General features: G+C 43.9%; 1 protein-coding gene across 2 annotated transcripts in view; it reads right to left on the minus strand.

Annotated features, from left to right (window-relative positions):
• The window catches only part of DIP2A (DIP2 acetate--CoA ligase A), a 784,944-nt gene that overhangs the window by 521,609 nt on the left and 241,408 nt on the right, over positions 1 to 21,927 (minus strand). For both annotated transcript variants that reach the window (XM_078681430.1, XM_078681429.1), the window contains exon 3: positions 2,927 to 3,052. In XM_078681430.1, coding sequence (XP_078537556.1) covers positions 2,927 to 3,052 — 126 coding nt within the window. The remainder of the gene's footprint in view (positions 1 to 2,926; positions 3,053 to 21,927) is intronic.

The following is a 21,927-nucleotide window of genomic DNA, read 5'->3' on the forward strand; positions in this document are numbered from 1 at the left end:
TCTGTAGCTTATATACCTGATGAGTTTTTGGCACACGATCAGTACAAATTGACATTCTCTGTCCATTTCCCTTTATATTTTCAGTGCCGATTGATTGGGCTAATGCTGGGCCATAATTAAATGCTCTCCACGGACTTTCTGTTCTTGCTGAAGATATACTCTAATGCAAGCTTTATATCAGTCCGCGACTTTTGCTATGAGGATATTTGACTTATTTATTAAGTAAATACCCGTTTGGCCTATGTGATCTATGCATTGCCATTCGCCATTTAATATAGCTAGTCGAGCGGACCTATTTATCATTATGATAAATAATTTTTTTTTTAATTGCAGATTTTAACGTACTGCACCTGCCGGTCAAACTCTGAATGGTTTGCCTTTAATGCTGGTGATTATCAATTTATTACTCTTGGGAAGACATTATCACCCTTGGTGTGGTGTTAGTTTCCTATTGACTCTTTATTTCTTTCTCCCACGTCACTATTGGTGTCTTTCTCATTTCTTAGTTCAGTTTTTTCCTCTAAAGAAGCCTACCCCTCCGAATGTAATTATTCATTGCAATTTCCTTTTTAAACAGTTACTGAAAACGCTCAAATCACTGTTTGTCCTGATGATGACCGCACCGTTAACCAGCGGTTGAAACGCCGTCGACGCATTCTGTGGCCATAATTTGTGAAGGACACATTATATTTGTTTTTATTGTTCTTTCTGTACATGTAATGTTTGTATGTTAGCCACGCGTCTGGTAATATGAATTGGTTGTTTTTGTTTTGCCAACCCTTTTCTTTGAGCGTTTGTTTTACTTGAAGTGTGTTTTACCTGAATTTGTATGTTTAATAAATTATGAGTATTTTTCGAAATTAGTGTGGAAATACAGGCTTCTCTTTTTCTCTTTCTTTAACGAATTTTTTCGCATGAACTTGTAATTGTTATTGAATCTGTATACCTGAACCTTTTGTTAGGTGTTATTAATGTTGTGGAGAATCACTATTGAGGTCTGACAGTGTCAGGTTCCACACTCTCTATGCTTGTCTTCCTGTGTAAGCTGTACATGCACCTATCAGTCACAGCTAGACAGCTTTGTATATAGCCCCAAGCGTGAGCTGTAAAAGTGCTATGTAATACTGCTGTGTCTTATATGCTAATTGTAACACCCAACATTGTTGCTATTTCATATGACTTGTACTGTACTAATCATAAAACCCAATAAAACAGATTCACAAAAAAATCAAGGTGCCAAGTGAAGCTGGTATGAACTCCTGAAGAAACTCTTAGATCCCTACTTCAGACAATATGAAATGAAAGGCACAACCCTTCTGCATTCAATACTGAAGGAAATTAAGAGAGCTTTAATGCTCAAATGTGGAACACGTGCAAAGAGCTAAGGGAGGCACTCACTGTTAAAGAATAAACTTGTATACACATAAAGATGCCATCAGAACTATGAGAATTTAAAGATGTCAACGTATTACACAGAACATAACCAAAAGAAAATTAGAAGACAGACTCAACCCAAATGGAGGGTTGCCCTGGATATACGCACTTAAGAACTTTTATTTTTAAAATGGTATACAAGAGTGTGCATGAGTGGACGTAATTGTGGAGGTAATGGTAACATTATCAGGAAAGCCCACATGCTTGGTAAGACCTGGGGATACTGAAATGCATCAGGAATCAAGATAATGCTAGGAAACAATTTTCTAATCTCCTCTTCCTACAAGTAAAGTTTAGAGTAGGCATGGTTAGTCTTTTCAAGTTCCCACCACGAGCCAATGAATGGCAGATGAAAACATTATTTTGACTGCATCCTAAGTGACAGTGCACATCAAGTTACACATTGGAGACGAAAAGGAGTAGGATAGGAGATATACGGCTGGAACTATCATCTTTCTTCTCAGAAGAAATGTCATCTTGAAACTTCAACATGTAACAGGAAACCAGAAGCATCCATGATATATGTGGGAGTTGGGTTGCCATGGAATAGAAATCAAGATTAGCTAGAATAGACCAGTGTTTATGGACAAGGGCATGAAAATGTATTCAGACTTGAAAACATGTACAAAGTTTTACACAAAACACAATTTTTGAAATGCAACCGTAAGCCCAATTTGGATGAGATCAGAGCCTGATGACTTAACAAGAGGATCTTTATTTACCCCTCTAAACGTCTATTATCAGTCAATATTTTGGCCAGGCATTTCAAAATGATGATTCAGCAGGGTTTTTGGGGTTTACCTCCTTTTCTTTTTGTCTCCATCTCACTAAAATGTTGGTGTACCTGATGACTTATAGTAAGCCCATTTAAATTAACTGTCTTAAAATAGATAAACCAACTTCTTCAACCTGAGAGGGTCAAATGTATAAAGGGGGAAACTTAGAAATATAATTTACAGAATTAAAAGGGAGGAATAGCTATTACAGAGGAAACAAGCAATACCAGGTTACTACTTCTGGCCTTCATGAGCAGCAAGTCCAGAAGTCAAGCTGCTAGGCAACACGATCACCTCAAAGTGTGCATACAGTAGCTCTCAAGGGGTGCCCCACAAGAAGCCCAGATATTCAATATAGAACACTGCAATTACCTTTCTGAATGGTTCTAGAAAATGTTATGAAGATAGAGATTTTTCATGTTTTAATCTAGAAATAATGATGGCGATGTGATGCCTGGAAACATACCACTCTTCTGATTTCACCTGGGTATTCTGACAGACTTCCAGCACTGGAAAAATCATATCATTTCTAGAGACAAGGTTAACTCATATATATTTAGCTTGACAAAGTCGGTGATGAACTAACACACTCCACCTGAGGCTGTTCCACTGAGGTCATCTTTCTTTGTAAACGTGAACCATTAGTTCGACTCCTCAAAAGTACAGCCAGACAGCACACCACTGGGTTTTGCTTTGAGTTTAGGTTCGTTTCTTACCTGATCGGAAGCGCTCATCCCTTGAATTGGTAGACCGGGACTTTTGGTGCTTGGAAACTGCGGTGCTGGTAGTGACTTCTGTCGATCCTGGGATTCTGTTCTCAGCTTGCAGGGAAGGATCTACACCTAAACAAAGAGATCCAGAACACTTGCAGTCACGTTTGAAAAAGTGGCACTTGTTTCAGTTTATTTTTTTTTTCTCCATGCTACAGAAAAACTCAGACTTTGACACAGTGTGGCCACACAAATAATCTGTTGAACTGTGTTTGTCAAGGACCATCCATGAATAATGATGAGTCCTGGTCGGACAGAAGTAAGTCTTATTAGTCTTGCTACAGTTTATATTAAGAATATTTCCTTTGTCTTAATAGACCATTTGCTCACTTATATAATAGAAAGGGCATGCACAATGATTAAAACTCACTTCATTAGCAACGTTCTAGAAAACATGGCTTTTGGTTAGAGCGGTTTTTGTGGGCTGAACATACACCATCCACAATCGCATGGGAAATGCTAATCACTGTGGTCTTCCTACAACCTTATATTCACTAGTGATTACCACAGCCTTCCACTTGGAGCACTACAGATGATGACCTATACACATTAAGAAGATCAGCCGATCACTGTAACCTTTAAAGGGAATAGGGAATTGGCACTATTCACCACATTCAACCTTTTATACCCTAAGAAGGGACCCATTAATATATTTTACTTTTACTCTTCCAGCTACCCATCTATGAGGAACCACTGAGCTTCAGTGTTCTTCGCATTAGGAGATGGAGACACTGATCATTGTGCACTTTTTTTCTACAACAGCACACCACATCTTCAACACAATCCCTGTAAAACTGTGCTAAGTTTTACACATCAACAGGAAGCACCACTGCTAGCCCTGAACCTCCCCTAATGGAGCTGCTGCTGATCACTATGACTTTCAACACAATAAGCAGGGTCCCCTCATCACAAACTTCCATACCTGCAAGGGGAGTTACTAATCACCAAAAAACCCACAGGGGGCCCGGATGGAGCTTGTCTTGTCTCATGGCAGGCACCTTCCACTCTAAAGTCAGATAGCCCAAGCTCTCTAGTGAGAGGGTCAATTATTTGCCAAATGCTTAACTTATCAGTTTTTACATATATATCCTTTTTTGAGGAACATCAGATACAGTTTAACTTTATTAGCAAAAATCATAACTCCAGAAAGAATCGTTGCTGATAGAATGGCAGGGAATGTAGTATGACACTATGGAGATCAGTTAGCGATCGAATGAAGAAATGCTAGCGACTGAGAGGCATCACCTAAACAAGTTAACCGTTAACACTACTTAAGTCACACTAACATCCACCCATAGTATTTATACATATAAGCTAATTCGCTGTACTGACGGTATCGTGGGTTAGTTAAGAAGGTGAGGTCTGGAGGTAGGGACATTTGTGTGTTTGGCTGGAGCATTGGAGTGCTCTCCTAGTATCGAGATAATGTATGTCCAATTGTTCCTAATTTAAAGAGAGTTTGAAAACATCAGTTTAGTTAGTTACTTTCTCTGCTCTCGTCCCTATATCCTTTTCAGCATTCCTAGCGCCATGACGTCTATGGTTGTAAGTTCACTCTCCAAATAGCCTTACAGTGTATGAACTAAACAGGACATTATCAACTTGAACTAAGCATTTTATGTCAAGATGGGAGGCAAGCAATATACATGTACTTTTAATGCAAACTTAGTAATACAAAGCAAAATGCAAACCAAGGCCAGTGACGAACGTTCACATGAACGCTAAACGATCCTACTCCCTTTTGACCGCTGCTCCTCTGATAGCTAAGTATTCATCCAATGTATAGCACATTATATGTGTGATCTTAGAGTACGGATCTGTATAGCTCCTGCCAATCGATTGGGTGATTAGGAGCGCGCTTATTAGCGTGCGTTTTATCAAACTTTCCTTGCTTTATTGATATGTAAATTTCATACTCAATAAAGCTGCTATGAAAGATAGTTCTAATTTAAAAGGAACACTTAATTTCTGAAATGATACCCCACAAGACCAGTTTTTTTATTTTAATTTTTTTTAAAGAATACGTATTGTAAATCTTTGCTCTGTTTTATCATTTTTAAAGTGACAAAAGGTCCTGGCTGACTGTTGGCCCATTAGAAATCATTGCCAAAAGAGTGGTCTCGCTGTCAGTTCTCTATCTGCAGCCTCAGTTGTCATCTATTATAGCCCATAACACAACTCTAACACGAATAGTTGGTGATTACACTCCAGTCGGAGATCTTAGCTCAACTACTAACATATTCCCTGCAAACCAACAGGCATTCAAAACGTACTCATTATTCATGATTGTAGGAGACAGCCAATGTGAGGCAATGCCCCCCCACCCCCTGCTAATATAAATTGGGCAGTACGCTATCATTTGTTGCCTTTAGAATACGGTAATATACTGGATGGTGGTGATTTCTCTCCGCCTCTCCTGTGACAATTCCTTCGGACAAGATCTATTGCCATTGAGTCTAGTTTTTGTCTCCCTGCTTCACCTTCCTTATCCTTTCGCACTCAGCCTCACTGTACATCATGCAGTTTGTGGTGCACTACTTGTAGGCCTAGATCCCAACTGCTGGAGAAAAGAGGGGGGAATGATGTTGTTGCATTACTACACATACAGGGATTTTTGTTACAGGGATCCTCAGCCTAAATCTTATCAACTGTTGATATATTTAGAGCTCCTGTGCCTAATGTATGACCTGAGCGAGACCATCCTCTGACACCTGTTCATGCATTTGCTGATAATGAATATCTCATGCATATTGCATGGGACGCTAGCTTTTTGGTACTAGATTTACCTCACACTTGTTTCTTAGTAACGCTTTGCAGAATATTGCACTCATTATTAGTTAGCAAATCATGGTAAAAAGATATAAATAAATATGTAAGCCTTAGCTAAGAAAAGACTGGAATTAAATTAAGTGAATTTCTATGGGCTAGATCCTTTCTTACTTGCCATTTTCGTGAACCAGTGACCAGCAAAGACCTAAAACACTGCTCAAATAGAAAAATCTCCATAGTCCTGCGACTGGAAACAGTAGAGAAGTGTGACAAGTTAGGATACCACCATATGTGAGGCTGTCGTTTTTGTGATCTGCTTGTGCTAACATTTTTCTGTAGTCCTCCTTTTCCAAGGCAACCATAAACGCAGGGTCCAACTATCAAAGCCTTTTTGTTATAACAATACAGACCTAGACCTCCCTGAGATTCTTTCATGGATGACCCAAAATAAATAATCAAACTATCACCGTTAATGTTTGTGAGGAATCCATTTTCTCTCATGTACACAGATATTTAGGCTTCTGTACATCCATTTTTAATTTGTCTAATTAGACAACAGCTCTTCTATGCTGTTCCTAATTATTTAGCTTGCTAGTAAACCAACTGGGCAACCAGGGTTTAGATTTAATTACAATGGGTGTCCTGAATGCTGCATACCTTGCAGCATTTACCTCCCTACTGTGTGCTCAGGAACGGGAAAAATGGGCCAAGGCAACAATGCACACGACCCAGAACCTATGTCACATTATACGACGACCTAGAGAATTGGAGATCTGTGCAAGTGGGTGTGCATAACAGAGAACTTGTGTATCCCTCTCGGGACACAAAGACACAATACCTAGTTTGAACCCTTTCCTTTCCTCCGACAAGTTCTACTTACTATTCAACCAACCTCTGTGAAGCCATTTTGTTTAGCATACAAAGTTTCCTAATAGAACACTTCTTTCCATTTAATTTTGTTTAAATACCCCCAGTTTACTAGAAAAGCTGATAAAATGCGTCTCCTTTATGTCTCCAAGAAAATTGCTAGGGGAGCAAGTAGTTTCCTGCTAATTGAAATCCAAGTTAACTGCTTGCATACCTTACCAATTCTATGATGCAAGCTTTTCATACCTAAGGAACTCAAAAGGGAGGGTGGATGGAAAGAGACTGAGACAGTTGAATGCAGGGAAAGAAAATTGCACTTGACATGTAAAGGAAAAACAAAAGCAATATGGTTAAATTTCTCATTTTTAAACCCAAAGGTGGAACTGGTTGTTCTATTTTATCAAAGACCTAGGATGAAAGAAATTACTTATCCCTTTTACAGGTTGTGGGTGTAGCTGTGTAAAGAAGCTGAAAGTACTACCCCACTACATCCCTGAAAAAAAGCCCTCTAGTTGAAGCAGTAATTTGCCGTGGCCCAGGTCAAATTAAGAAAATCATCTGTGTGCAGGCACTGTGGTTCAGTAACTTTGTTAATATAGTACTGTGATACCAAAGGAAGTATATCACCCTTGAGAAGGTTCTGTAGACTGCTTAGTTCAAGAAAGCACTCGGCCTATTGACACTCTGTGCTTCTTTCGAGTCTAACCTTGAGCAGCAACTGGGTTTAGGCTTCCAAAGAGCAGCAGTAGATTATATTTAATGTTAAACCCAGATTATAGGACAAATTACCCACCTTGGGCTTCCATCTTTCTTCCCTCAACTCTATCTTTAGCACAATGGTCAAGCTGTGGACTGAAGAGCTATCTGAAAAGTGTTACAGCTCAACCATGGTTTTTTTTGTAGCAGCAAAGCACAGAAACGCCATTTTGTGAAACCCATTTCTGTTATATCAAAAGGAATTCCAACCTTCAGCAAAGATCACAATCTTCTGACTTTCTAGGAAGAAGATCCACGGTCACTTTTTTTTCGGTGCTTTCAAAATAAAGATATTGACTGTAGGACCCTGCCGTAGCTGTTCTTTCTCAAGGGACCTCCTTTGGTCGGGATACTCAAGTCTAAGACTTTCATAGTGGCACTTATGAGCATGGTTTGACAAACTAAAACTAACTGGCTGCATTGTTCATTTAAGAAAAAACTGTCATCTTTCGAAAATTAGAACTACTTTTCTCTGCATGTACTGTGTACTTGAATACTTTATTATTTGTGTCCTTCCATCCCAACCTGGCAGCCCATATGTCTTTGTCAAGCACTTGCTGCTTAATAAACTCACATTTTTCCAATCTATAATGATATTGCTATCCTATATTATGTTTCTACGTACAGATGTTTTTACATGTATTCTTTTTTTTTCCAGTAAAAGCTCTGTGCTCGGTCCACCTACCAGAAAGGGAGCTGCTCAGTAGCATTAGTAAGTTACTGTTTACTGGGCAGAGATCATTCTGAATCTGAATTTGGAGCATGGCAGAAGGAGGTCCGCTAGGGCTTCGTGTCCTCTGAGGTTGTGGGGACAGGCGATACCCGCAACCTAAGCAACTGAACTGAGAATCCCTTGTTCTACCCAATAAAGGACAGCAGCAAAATAATAAACAAAGCCTTCCAATTAGAACAATGTGGAGATAGGAATGTGGCGGTGGACAGCCCCAGCCTTTCCATTATGCAAATCAAAACCAGTCTGAATCACCTTAAATTAATGCAGTCACACCATGTTATAACCAATAGTGGTCAGGAAAGTAGAGTCATGACTTCAACGTTATAATAATAATGGCATAAAACAAGTTAACTGTCCCTGACTCTGGGGGCGTGGCTTTGCTGTGCAGCGGAATGGCCGCACATTAGAGTGGCTCCGCCGGCCGAGATCGATTAATCCACATAAAATCCGTACATAATACGCAAGACCGTGGTCCATTTGTAGGAGACCGGTACCAGATCGAGCCAGGAATCCGAAGACACGATTTTGTTGTCTGTGGTGGAGATACAGGCAAGCGAAGGTGCTGAGCTGGAGAGAGGCCTACCCGTGTGGGCGCTGAGTAACGCCGGGGCCTAAAGTTTGGAGCTGCCCCTGTGCACGGAGCAGGGTCGCTGGGGGAATAGCGACGGAGGCAAGAAATGCGGCGTGGAGGTGTGGCGGCAAACTAATCATCTGACCCCCCAGAGTGAAGGTGTGTATCTGCCAGCACGGGGGCTGGAGTGCCCTGGTGCTGTACGGAGCATGTGGTGGCCGGAGAGGTGGGGAGACGAGTAGCAGGGAGATCCGACGAGGTGCAAGGGCCCGGCTGCTGCGTGGAACACTGCTGGCGAACGGTGGCACTGAGGGGAAAACACTAGCACTGCCCGGTGTGGTGAAAGAAGGTGAACGGTTGCCCGGCCCCTGACTGTGTAGGGGCACAAAGGATATTGCGCCTGCAAGGCCGCCATCTTGTGGGTTACGGCGGAGGTTTCTGCAGACGGACGGCTAGGGATCTGGACTCACGCCGACTCTCACGGGAGGGTGCTACCTGTTCCGAATAGCTGGTGCACAACTGCGAATCCTAGCAGAGGCGCACTTTGCCTGCTGAACATCGGACTTTGGCAGCATGCAAATTCATACCACCCAGACATCGAAGATCGCCAGATGGCCGCTCCACAGGGGCCTGATGTGAGGTATTGTCCACCTATTTGGAGGGCGGAGTGTGCTGAGGCTGAACATTGTCAAGCTAAAGTGAAAAAGCGGCCTCCTGGCTTATGAGGCAAGATCGGGAACCTGCAGGAAATAACAGTGGGAGTTGGAACTCGCTGGTGTGGGACAGCCTATATGGGGCTATATATTCTGGACATTACCGTGTAACTGCCGAGCTTGCATCGTGTCAGTTGAGTGAAAGCAGGACAGAGGAGTACTAAGTCTGCTGTACACTGGACTTTGGCATCACAAAAACTCACACCACATGGGCTTAGAAGATCGCCAGATGGCCGTATCATAGAAGACCTGAAGTAAGGTACTTATCGCTGTTTTGGAGAATTAATTGTGCTGTGACTGAACATTGACAAGCTAAAGTGAAAGGATGACCTCCTGGTTTGTGAGGCAGGATCGGGCACTTGCAGTGAAGAACAGTGGTGATTGAGACGTGCTTGTGTGGGACAGTCTGTATGGGACTATAAATATTGCGAATTACTTCATAATTGCCGCACTGGCACTGAGTCAGATTAGTGTAAGCAGGACTGGGTGCAGTGGACGGCAGCCCACACTAGATGGTCGGTGTGGCAACTAGAGCGGGACCCACTGTTTTGTCCACGAAGAACAGGAGCGTATTGCCATTATAGGAGTGCAACCCTGCCATTTGGTGGCAGTCGTAGCGCAGGTTGTGGCTGCACGGGCGGTGCCAAGGAGAAGAGGCGCACAATCCTACCGCTAGAAGGATAGAGGGACGGGAGTCTGGAAGGAAATCGCTGTGGTGCATCCCCCCCCCCCTGTACTGCTAGTGTGCACAAGCAGAGTCACGCTTAAGCAAATTCCGAAAGTTACCGGAGGCGTACTTCTGGGTGACGATAACTGGGTAAGAGACGTACTGTTTCCGGCACCCGATACAGGTGCGAAGAGGCCTGGACAGAACTATTGACATTGCGACATACATTTAAGCCGGTGCGGAGGGCTGAAATGGGGAAACCAGACAAGCATCAGCCAAAGATAACCTTCAACAGTAAGGCCAATAAGGGGGCGAATAGTGACACCGGCCAACAGGAACAATGCCTCTAGCCAACCACCTGCAGACGACATTCGGGCAATGTTTAAGATCTGAAATCCAGTCTCCAGTGTAATAACTCTAAAATGGACTCCTTGTCAGAGAGAATGGACAGGATAACGCAGCATGTGGAGAAACAGGAGGGCAGCATGAGCGTACTGGAGACTAGAGTAACGGAAACGGAAGAAGGACAAACAGATATGGACAAGAAACTGCGGGGCATGGATGGAATACTGCAAGTGATAAAACAGAAGAATGAGGAATTGGAGGCCAGGTCAAGGAGAAGTAACATACGATAGCGGAAACAACAGATATCCAAAATATGGAGAAATACATTGAGACGATGATGACAGACCTTTTCGGACCGGACCTGACCTCAATATTTCTAATTGAGCGAGCACATCGCACTCTGGCCCCACGGCCAAGACAGGGTGCGTCGGCGAGACCAATTTTGGCAAGAGCACTTAACTATAGAGATCGAGACACGATACTCCGGCTGGCAAGGGAGAAAGGTGACATACAGTACAAAGGTACTAACATCGCTCTATACCCAGACTTCACACTAATGGTTTCAGGCGGCCCAAAGAGAGTTTATTCCCGCAAAATAAAATTCCAACAAATCGGTACCAAATACGCCTATATACACCGCTAAACTAAGAGTTCAAGGTCATGGTAAACCCACCTTCCTCACTGATGCGTAGGCTGCTCTTTCATACGTGAAACAGATGGCGAAGGAGCAGAAACAACAAGCGACGACAAGTGACTCACAGGCTATGAATAATCTGAGTGATAACGATTGATGGCCTGGGACCGAACTCTGGAAGAGCAGATAAGTGTTATCTACGGATCAATCTAGTTCTGTACATTGTTGATCTTCTGTAGAAGGTGTTATGCTGGACTAGAATAGAGAAACTTGATTCCCAGTTGTTAGTTGAATAGAATATCTGGACTGGTAAATTTAGAGATGTAATAATGGCTGAATACATGGTCCATGGATGTGTGTTGTAATCTCGGCCACCCTGCCAAGAGTGCAGGGGAGTTTTGCCGGTGGCCTCACGTAGTACCCCCATGGGATGATTCCCTTGAGTTCACTACTGTAGACCATATGTTTGCAGTTAATGGGGAAGGGGGAGGCTGTTTCACAACCTGATTGGGTGGTTGGTGGGTTGGGGATATGTTCTGTTTAATTGACCTGTCATATCTAGTACCAGAACTCACGGGACAGACATGTCTGGTGTGCACCTGCTCATTCTTATTGGCCGACCATATCACGGAGACCGTCTCACTGAGCGCTAACATTGCTTCGCACACTGTAGCCCACACATCAGTCGCACTAGGTAGAGTTGTTGTCCATACAGGCCTCAATGACCGTAGGAAGGCAAGACTGATTCACTCTTATTTCTTGAGACATGAAGTAGACATCTGTTTGCTACAAGAGACCCATTGAACTTCCAGTGCTGCAAATACACTCAGACATAACAGATGGGGGGAGATGGTTGAGGCCGGCTACTCTAATTACTCAAGGGGTGTAGCAATCCTAATACGTAGAGGACTGCAATGGAAAACACATCACACAATAAGGGACAGGGAGGGCAGGTATATTCTGCACAAGGTACACTGTACAACACCCCAATGGTGATTGTATACATTTACGGCCCAAACACGGACAGTCCGGCCTTCTTTCAGCACATCTGGCAGAAAATTCAGGCACTAGGCGACGAGGCGGTATTGTGGGGAGGTGATTTTAATGTTCTTTCACCTATGGCAGACAGGCAGGGAACGTCTCGCGATCACTACCCGAAGGCGGCTGAGATGTTGTTGTGCATTATAGAGGATCTACATTTGGTAGATTTGTGGAGAACGTTACATCCGACAGCTAGGGAAGGTACATGCGTAACATCATCGTAATGCTTGGTCCAGACTGGACTATTGGTTGGTCTCCAGGGACGTACACAACTGGGTCAAAGAAGCCAGACACGCACCTTTTCCGATCACACGCCCACTCAGATACAATTGCAAATCCCACCGCCATACATACAACCTTTTAGTTGGAGATTTCCATCAAGAGCACTGTTGGATCAGGCCTTTCGGGAAGAACCAAGGGAAACAATGTCGAGTATTTTACGTTAAACGAGGGAACTGTAGATTCACCGGAGACGCTAAGGGAGGCATTCAAAGTGGTAACTAGGGGACATTGCATGGCACTCAGGGAGGGTGTCCTTAAGGACAGCCGAAACACACTATACCAATTGGAACGTGATATCAGGGAACTAGAAAGATCAATCCTATTAAATCTGTCCACTGCTGCTACGGCCCAACTTAGGTCAAAACTGACAGAATTCCAGAAAGAGGCGGAGAGGGAAATGAAGTATCTACATAAATATACACAGGTGAGACAATATGGAGAGCGTGACCTTGCCCGAAAAACGCTGGCAGGTCTGCTCCGGTCTCCCATGGGATCTTATTACATCACCAAATTACACACAGATGCTGGGGAGGTGGCCAGGACTTCACGGGACATACTACAAACAATGACTCAATTTTATCAATTACTGTACACCCTCATACAAATCCAGCTCAGCTAGACATTACTGACTACCTTGATACAGTGGCGTGGCATGATTTAAGAGAGGTGCTAGAGAATATATGGAATTACCAATCACAATAGAAGACGTTAGACAAGTGATAAATGGCATGCCAGCTGACAAGTCCCCTGGGGCAGATGGGCTTACTGCTGCCTCTGATAAGGAATACATGGATATTATCGCTCCCCGTCTGTTACAGGTAGATTTGGAGGTGATGGACATGGGCGTCCTCCCTCCTACTCTTAGAGAGGCTACAATAATTACCTTACTACAACCGGACAAGGACCCCACTAAACCAGATTCTTATCGACCACTGTCGTTAATCTGGACGCCAAAATGTATGCCAAACTACTTGCCAATAGATTGCAGCCGATGCTCCAGCAGATAGCGCTACCAGATCAATCTGGGTTTATACCAGGTCGGTCGACGGGACATAATCTAAAAACGATATTCGGCCTTCTGCACTATCTGCCCCCCATTTTCAGGCAGGGGCCGCGCTACAAAAGCATTTGACTCTCTGGAGTGGAAGTTCCTTTTCACACTACTGTCCCGAATGGGACTTAGCCCCATATTTATTAAACAAATACAAATAATATATACAAACCCGACAGCGAGGGTAAGGGTGAACGGGCAGATATCGGAACCATTTAACCTCATGAGAGGGACAAGGCAAGGTTGTCCTCTGTCACCATTACTGTTTGCAATTGCTACTGAACCACTGGCGGCCAGACTTCGACAACATCATACACAGCAGAGTATTGGTTTTACATCTAGAGGCCTACTGATATCAATGTACGCAGATTACAGGACAATCTACTTAGTGAATAATAGAGATAATTTTGACATAGTTATGAGGGAACTGATACGATATGGAGGGCTAACAGGGATACAGATTAACAGGGATACAGATTAACTGGGTGAAATCTGTGATGTTACCACGTACAGATAACGCTACCCAATATGAGAATTAGTTTCCCATCCAGTGGGCAGAGGCCGAAATACGTTATCTGGGTATATGGATAAGTAGGTGTACATAAGAAATATGGTCCGCCAACTATGGCAAAGTGATTGACTGGATAGAAAGTAAGATACAGCGATGGAAACAACTGCAGCTCTTCCTGACGGGACGTATTGCAATCACGAAAATGGTGATACTACCCAAACTGTTATATTTGTTTGTAAACATACCAATGCCACTGAACACTCACTTCTTCAAGCGACTCCGCACGAGCATCCTTGAGTTGGTTTGGGCGGGCAGACAACCTCTTGTTTCGTGGAACTTATCAACTATTCCGTTTATTCAGGGTGGTCTGGGAGCCCCAGATTTCGAGCTCTACGCATATAGTGCACAGGCACAATACCTACACTACTGGCAGCACCCAGTTCCATACCAACCCCGCGTAGCGATAGAAATAGATAAAGTTGCACCCACCCCACTTAACACGGCAGTGTATCATCCTTATAAACAACCTCACTTGGAAATAGATACTGTAGAAACAACACGATGGGCATGGAGAAATAAAGCAAAGAGGGCAGGTCACAAAGAGATGTATGCTCCATCTATGCCACTGGGGGGAAATCCGCTTATAGGTCCACTAACGGATAAGGCTACCATATTAAGGGCGAGGGCTCATAATCTAATAACAGGTGGCGATTTGTACCCTGACGATACATTCCCGTCTCTTCAGCAGATGTGCAATCCACAAATGCCATCAGCCTCAGATATGTTGCTGTATTACCAGCTTAGGCCGGCATGTAAGGAAAGATATGCAGACTTCCCTCAAGCACCTCCTACATTGCCTGCATTGGAGAATGTATTGTCAAATCCATCCCCACGCAAATTGATAACACGTATCTATAGCATAACACAAGAAACATTTCCTATTATCTCAAGTACATCGAAAGCGGATTGGGAGAGAGACTCATACTCCAATCACAGATAAACAATGGCAATTCTGCTGTTCCAACTTGAACAACTCTCACAGAATTATAGGTTACGACTTATACATTTTAATTTTCTGCATAGAGTTTATCGTACACCGCTTCAACTACATCGCATGGGTATACAGCCAGACACGGGGTGTTGGAGGTGTGGAGCCCAAACCACTACTTTCCTACATTTGGCATGGTATTGCACACCAATAGCACAGTTTTGGTTGGAAATATTTAGACATATTGGTGACATTACTAACACTCAATTACAGATTACACCACTGATGGCACTGCTGAGCTTTGTGCTAGACATCCCAAAGGGTTCTCGAAAACTCACGTCTATGTTGCTGCTGCTGGCAACGCGTCAGGTGGCCATACACTGGAAGAAACAGCATCTTCCTACAATAGCAGAGTGGATACATGTGGCCGTGTATTGTAAAGATCAATTATCAACATAATGGGAATTGATGCCTTGAGAATCTAGACATCTTGATATATGGGGCCATTTGTGGGCTGGCTGGAACTGGGTGGTTCTGACCTCCGGGGCGACCGGAGCAAGTGAAAATCCTGGGTCGGACTCCGGATTGGAGATCTGTTCCATTGTACAGTATTGTGGGCGATGGCTACGGTGGTGCATCGGGCAATATGGTGTTGCAAATGCGTATGAACAGTAGTGGGCGAGGTGTATAGCAAACACATGTAAGGTGACTAGGATAGTGTTACTTCTTGGTCTGGTACTTTATGAGTATGGTGGGGGGGTTTATTTGTTCTTCATTAACAATTTCCACAACAAACTGTATGGACTTAGGACTATTGTCCTATTCACATCATCATATCTAAATGTCACAACTCCTGAAATCGCTGCCGGTCCCCTGGGATGTCGGTGTATGAGCTGTGTTCTATGGGGGAAAAAATCATCAAGTCATACGCTGCCGGCCCCAGGGTTGAAGGCAAAAAAAGCTGTGTAAATTGTGAACATCGCACTATTAAAAAAATTGTCCCTGTCTCTCAGTTATTTTACTTCAGCGATAGGCCCAAAAGATCAATCAACATCGCCCTGCTACAGCAACGCAAGGTTCGTTCTCATCACCCAGAATTTCGGATGGCAACAAATGTGGCCTGCAAAATTCTTTAACAAGGTTATGGCAAACCTGCTTTTACCATAGACAGTTTCTTAAACAGTATTGCTTTAACATTTAAGGGTAAGTGGACAAAAGGGTTTGTGACAGCTTCTAAACTTCTGATTAGGTCCCCAAGCATTGCTGAGATCACATATGCCAAGCACACACACACCTGTATTTATTTGATGTAAAAATAAAGTGTAAAAGCTTTATTCACTCCTGGGGCAGCCTGTTGAGAGTTGGAAAAGAGTGAAGATGACAGGGAGTGAAAAGAGTGCAAAAATATTTACATAAACACTAGAAGCCATGAACGACAGACCAAACTTAAGCACTTAAATTCCCAAGTATATGTAGTCGGATTAGGTGCAACCACTTCCAGCATCCGCTGTTGTTTGATGCTACAGGGTTCAAAGAATTTAACAAATAAGGAAGGTGCACTCAGCAAAAGTCAGTCAAAGCCAAAAGTAGTTTCCATTTATCTTCTTTTATTCCGAAAAATCATAAAGGAACTTCTTCTGGGCTATGAATCAAGTGAGCCGAACAGTATTGAAACAACAAATATACGGTATCCACGATATCCAAAGCTAGATTACTGGAGAGAGCATAGTTGCTGCCAGTTACTATGCTGTTGGGCACAACTGAATTACACACATCCGGATTTTAACTGTACATATAAATAGTTGCTTATCTACTGTTGGAACCATATTCTGTGTTCCTCCCCTTTATCTCATTATGGAAGTAACATTTATATGATGGATAAATTATAGATTGAACCTCGATGTTTCATTAAAGTGCATCTGTCTTCAACACTCTCCAGTAATCTAGCTTTGGATATCGTGGATACCGTATATTTGTCGTTTCAATACTGTTCGGCTCACTTGATTCATAGCCCTGAAGAAGTTCCTTGGCAATAAGGGATGAAACGCGATGGCTGTTTGCCGTTCTCTTTACGATTTTTGGGCATAAAAGAAGATAAATGGAAACTACTTTTGGCTTTGACTGACTGCACCTTCCTTATTTGTTAGAGTGCAAAAAGACTTCTTGTTAGAGACAAGGTTATAGCCTCAATGCTGTGAATAGGGGCCTTCTTGACTTCTTGAGTGCAAGATGGAAGCCGATGCTGTATATGCTAGAATGTAGTTGTTCCAGAGGTTGACGGTTGGGACAGAAAAGGCATAGTCACCATATGTGAGGCTGTTATATATTCTTTTCTGCTCTCAATATTCAATTTGAGATCGGTCAGCAGCATAGGTTTCATCTGTGTTCATAAGCTGTGACAATGTCTGTCTTTTCAGAGATAGGCGAAAAACACAGTTGATGGACAGAATGTAGAACAATGTCATACATTCACCCCAGTACAAGGATCTGGGCCTAAATCCATCGTTTTTTTGCACTCCACACCACCCTGGGTTAGACACTGGCTATATGCAAATCAGCTCTGACCCTGTGCCTCATGGGAACAGTCCAGTCCGAACTACCAAGCCATGTCTTTCCCAGACCGCAATCAAGCATCCAAGGACCGGTTTCTGGCTATCAGCCTTCATCAGCCTGGATAGCTTGACTCCAGTGGTGTGGAGAGCCTGGGACTCACGTCTGAGCATACCCAGCCCACTCGGGGTGAAAATTGCAAAAAACACAGTTGATGGACAGAATGTAGAACAATGTCATACATTCACCCCAGTACAAGGATCTGGGCCTAAATCCATCGTTTTTTTGCACTCCACACCACCCTGGGTTAGACACTGGCTATATGCAAATCAGCTCTGACCCTGTGCCTCATAGGGACAGTCCAGTCCGAACTACCAAGCCATGTCTTTCCCAGACCGGAATCAAGCATCCAAAGGACCGGTTTCTGGCTATCAGCCTTCATCAGCCTGGATAGCTTGACTCCAGTGGTGTGGAGAGCCTGGGACTCACGTCTGAGCATACCCAGCCCACTCGGGGTGAAAATTGCAAAAAACACAGTTGATGGACAGAATGTAGAACAATGTCATACATTCACCCCAGTACAAGGATCTGGGCCTAAATCCATCATTTTTTTGCACTCCACACCACCCTGGGTTAGACACTGGCTATATGCAAATCAGCTCTGACCCTGTGCCTCATGGGAACAGTCCAGTCCGAACTACCAAGCCATGTCTTTCCCAGACCGGAATCAAGCATCCAAGGACCGGTTTCTGGCTATCAGCCTGGATAGCTTGACTCCAGTGGTGTGGAGAGCCTGGGACTCACGTCTGAGCATACCCAGCCCACTCGGGGTGAAAATTGCAAAAAACACAGATGGACAGAATGTAGAACGATGTCATACATTCACCCCAGTACAAGGATCTGGGCCTAAATCCATCGTTTTTTTGCACTCCACACCACCTTGGGTTAGACACTGGCTATATGCAAATCAGCTCTGACCCTGTGCCTCATGGGAACAGTCCAGTCCGAACTACCAAGCCATGTCTTTCCCAGACCGGAAACAAGCATCCAAGGACCGGTTTCTGGCTATCAGCCTTTATCAGCCTGGATAGCTTGACTCCAGTGGTGTGGAGAGCCTGGGACTCACGTCTGAGCATACCCAGCCCACTCGGGGTGAAAATTGCAAAAAACACAGTTGATGGACAGAATGTAGAACAATGTCATACATTCACCCCAGTACAAGGATCTGGGCCTAAATCCATCGTTTGTTTGCACTCCACACCACCCTGGGTTAGACACTTGCTATATGCAAATCAGCTCTGACCCTGTGCCTCATGAGAACAGTCCAGTCCGAACTACCAAGCCATGTCTTTCCCAGACCGGAATCAAGCATCCAAGGATCGGTGTCTGGCTATCAGCCTTCATCAGCCTGGATAGCTTGACTCCAGTGGTGTGGAGAGCCTGGGATTCACGTCTGAGCATACCCAGACCACTCGGGGTGAAAATTGCAAAAAACACACTTGATGAACAGAATGTAGAACAATGTCATACATTCACCCCAGTACAAGGATCTGGGCCTAAATCCATCGTTTTTTTGCACTCCACACAACCCTGGGCTAGACACTGGCTATATGCAAATCAGCTCTGACCCTGTGCCTCATGGGAACAGTCCAGTCCGAACTACCAAGCCATATCTTTCCCAGACCGGAATCAAGCATTCAAGGACAGGTTTCTGGCTATCAGCCTTCATCAGCCTGGATAGCTTGACTCCAGTGGTGTGGACAGCCTGGGACTCACGTCTGAGCATACCCAGCCCACTCGGGGTGAAAATTGCAAAAAACACAGTTGATGGACAGAATGTAGAACAATGTCATACATTCACCCCAGTACAAGGATCTGGGCCTAAATCCATCGTTTTTTTGCAATCCACACCCTTGGGTGCTTGATTCCGGTCTGGGAAAGACATGGCTTGGTAGTTCGGACTGGACTGTTCCCATGAGGCACAGGGTCAGAGCTGATTTGCATATAGCCAGTGTCTAACCCAGGGTGGTGTGGAGTGCAAAAAAACGATGGATTTAGGCCCAGATCCTTTTCCTGGGGTGAATGTATGACATTGTTCTACATTCTGTCCATCAACTGTGTCTTTTGCAATTTTCACCCTGAGTGGGCTGGGGATGCTCAGACGTGAGTCCCAGGCTCTCCACACCACTGGAGTGAAGCTATCCAGGCTGAATGAAGGCTGATAGCCAGAAACCGGTCCTTGGGTGCTTGATTCCGGTCTGGGAAAGACATGGCTTGGTAGTTCGGACTGGACTGTTCCCATGAGGCACAGGGTCAGAGCTGATTTGCATATAGCCAGTGTCTAACCCAGGGTGGTGTGGAGTGCAAAAAAACGATGGATTTAGGCCCAGATCCTTGTACTGGGGTGAATGTATGACATTGTTCTACATTCTGTCCATCAACTGTGTATTTTGCAATTTTCACCCTGAGTGGGCTGGGGATGCTCAGACGTGAGTCCCAGGCTCTCCACACAACTGGAGTCAAGCTATCCAGGCTGAATGAAGGCTGATAGCCAGAAACCGGTCCTTGGGTACTTGATTCCGGTCTGGGAAAGACATGGCTTGGTAGTTCGGACTGGACTGTTCCCATGAGGCATAGGGTCAGAGCTGATTTGCATATAGCCAGTGTCTAACCCAGGGTGGTGTGGAGTGCAAAAAAACGATGGATTTAGGCCCAGATCCTTGTACTGGGGTGAATGTATGACATTGTTCTACATTCTGTCCATCAACTGTGTATTTTGCAATTTTCACCCTGAGTGGGCTGGGGATGCTCAGACGTGAGTCCCAGGCTCTCCACACCACTGGAGTCAAGCTATCCAGGCTGAATGAAGGCTGATAGCCAGAAACCGGCCCTTGGGTGCTTGATTCCGGTCTGGGAAAGACATGGCTTGGTAGTTCGGACTGGACTGTTCCCATGAGGCACAGGGTCGGAGCTGATTTGCATATAGCCAGTGTCTAACCCAGGGTGGTGTGGAATGCAAAAAAACGATGGATTTAGGCCCAGATCCTTGTACTGGGGTGAATGTATGACATTGTTCTACATTCTGTCCATCAACTGTGTCTTTTGCAATTTTCAGAGATAGGCAGTATACTTTTTAACACAAAAATATGCATTTATTGTAGCAGCAAATATTTGGTTAGAATGCCACCAGCAGATGAAAGCCAAGTTTCTATTAAACAATCAGGGCTGTGCTAAGACACACACTTCAGGTCCAGAAAGATGGGAGTGCCAGTTCCTTCATAAGACAAATGTTATTGTTTTTGTAAGTAATTTATATAATGCAATACAATGGCTGTGAGGATTATTGTGTTCATCAGCCTAATAATAGGAAAAAGCATTAGCCCTCAAACTACGAAGGAAAGCCTTCAAAAGGCAGAAGCCTATCTTGGGTTTCTACCTTCCTTTCCTCAACTCTACCTAGTGATGGTCAAGTTGTGGACCGAAGAACTATCTGAAACATGTTCCAACGCAACTAAGTTGTTTTTTCTTTTTTTTCTAGAAATAAAGCACTACATCTCCATTTTATGTAACCCTTTGTCTGTAATGTCAAAAGGAACTGCAAGTTAATTACAGGAGCCAAGTAACATCCATTGCTACATTGGGATATTGTCATTGGAACCACTCTGAAATTTAAGTAAGTTGGATACAGTGATGAAAATTCATTCTTTTTTAGTCCAGAAGAACACTGGATGCTGGGTGGATGATCCAGCAGTAATTTGAATGTTGGAAAAGGACAACCAAGAATTTAACTGGTTATGTTCATCTTTCATATTTAAGTTTACCCTATCCCTTATGCCACAGCGCGTGACAAGTATTTATAGAAAGGTAATGACAAATTGTAATTTTTGTGCCACAATAATTAGTTACCAGGATGTGGAAATTGGATGAATAATGGAAGAATTTCAGGGTAAACCTCAGTTGCAGCTCTTCCATTAAAGCGGAGGAGTGTCGCCCCACTGCTCTTTGAGCAGTGCAAAAAACAAACTAAAATGATAATACAAGACATTATTATCATTTTGTTTTAGTGCGGACTCGGATCCAGGTTAGGGCGGGGCTGGGTTGGCCAGAACAGAAGGAGGAGTGGTTTGCATTCTCTAAGTGCACATAACGGTGTGGCCAGTCCTCTTGGGTCGGCCAAACCGTCATGCGCACTTACAATGTTCTCCACCTAGCAGCGTTGCACGCCGGGTGGAGAACTGTCCCAGGCACTGCCTGAGCAGTTAAGCAGGCCACTCAGACCAATCACGATGCTGCTGTCATGCTGGTAAAAGCAGTGTTGCGGTTGGCTAGGCGCTTCTGTTCTGTGCTGCCAGTGCCAAGCGAAGAGGACAGAGGAGAGGTGGCGACTGAGTTCACAGGTAAGTTTATTTCCTTTTACTCCCCCCCCTACCCACCCCTGTTCTGAGGCAGCTGCCCCTGGTAAAACTTAA

The sequence above is a fragment of the Lissotriton helveticus genome, chromosome 3_1 (assembly GCF_964261635.1).
Source record: "Lissotriton helveticus chromosome 3_1, aLisHel1.1, whole genome shotgun sequence".
Taxonomy (NCBI): domain Eukaryota; kingdom Metazoa; phylum Chordata; class Amphibia; order Caudata; family Salamandridae; genus Lissotriton; species Lissotriton helveticus.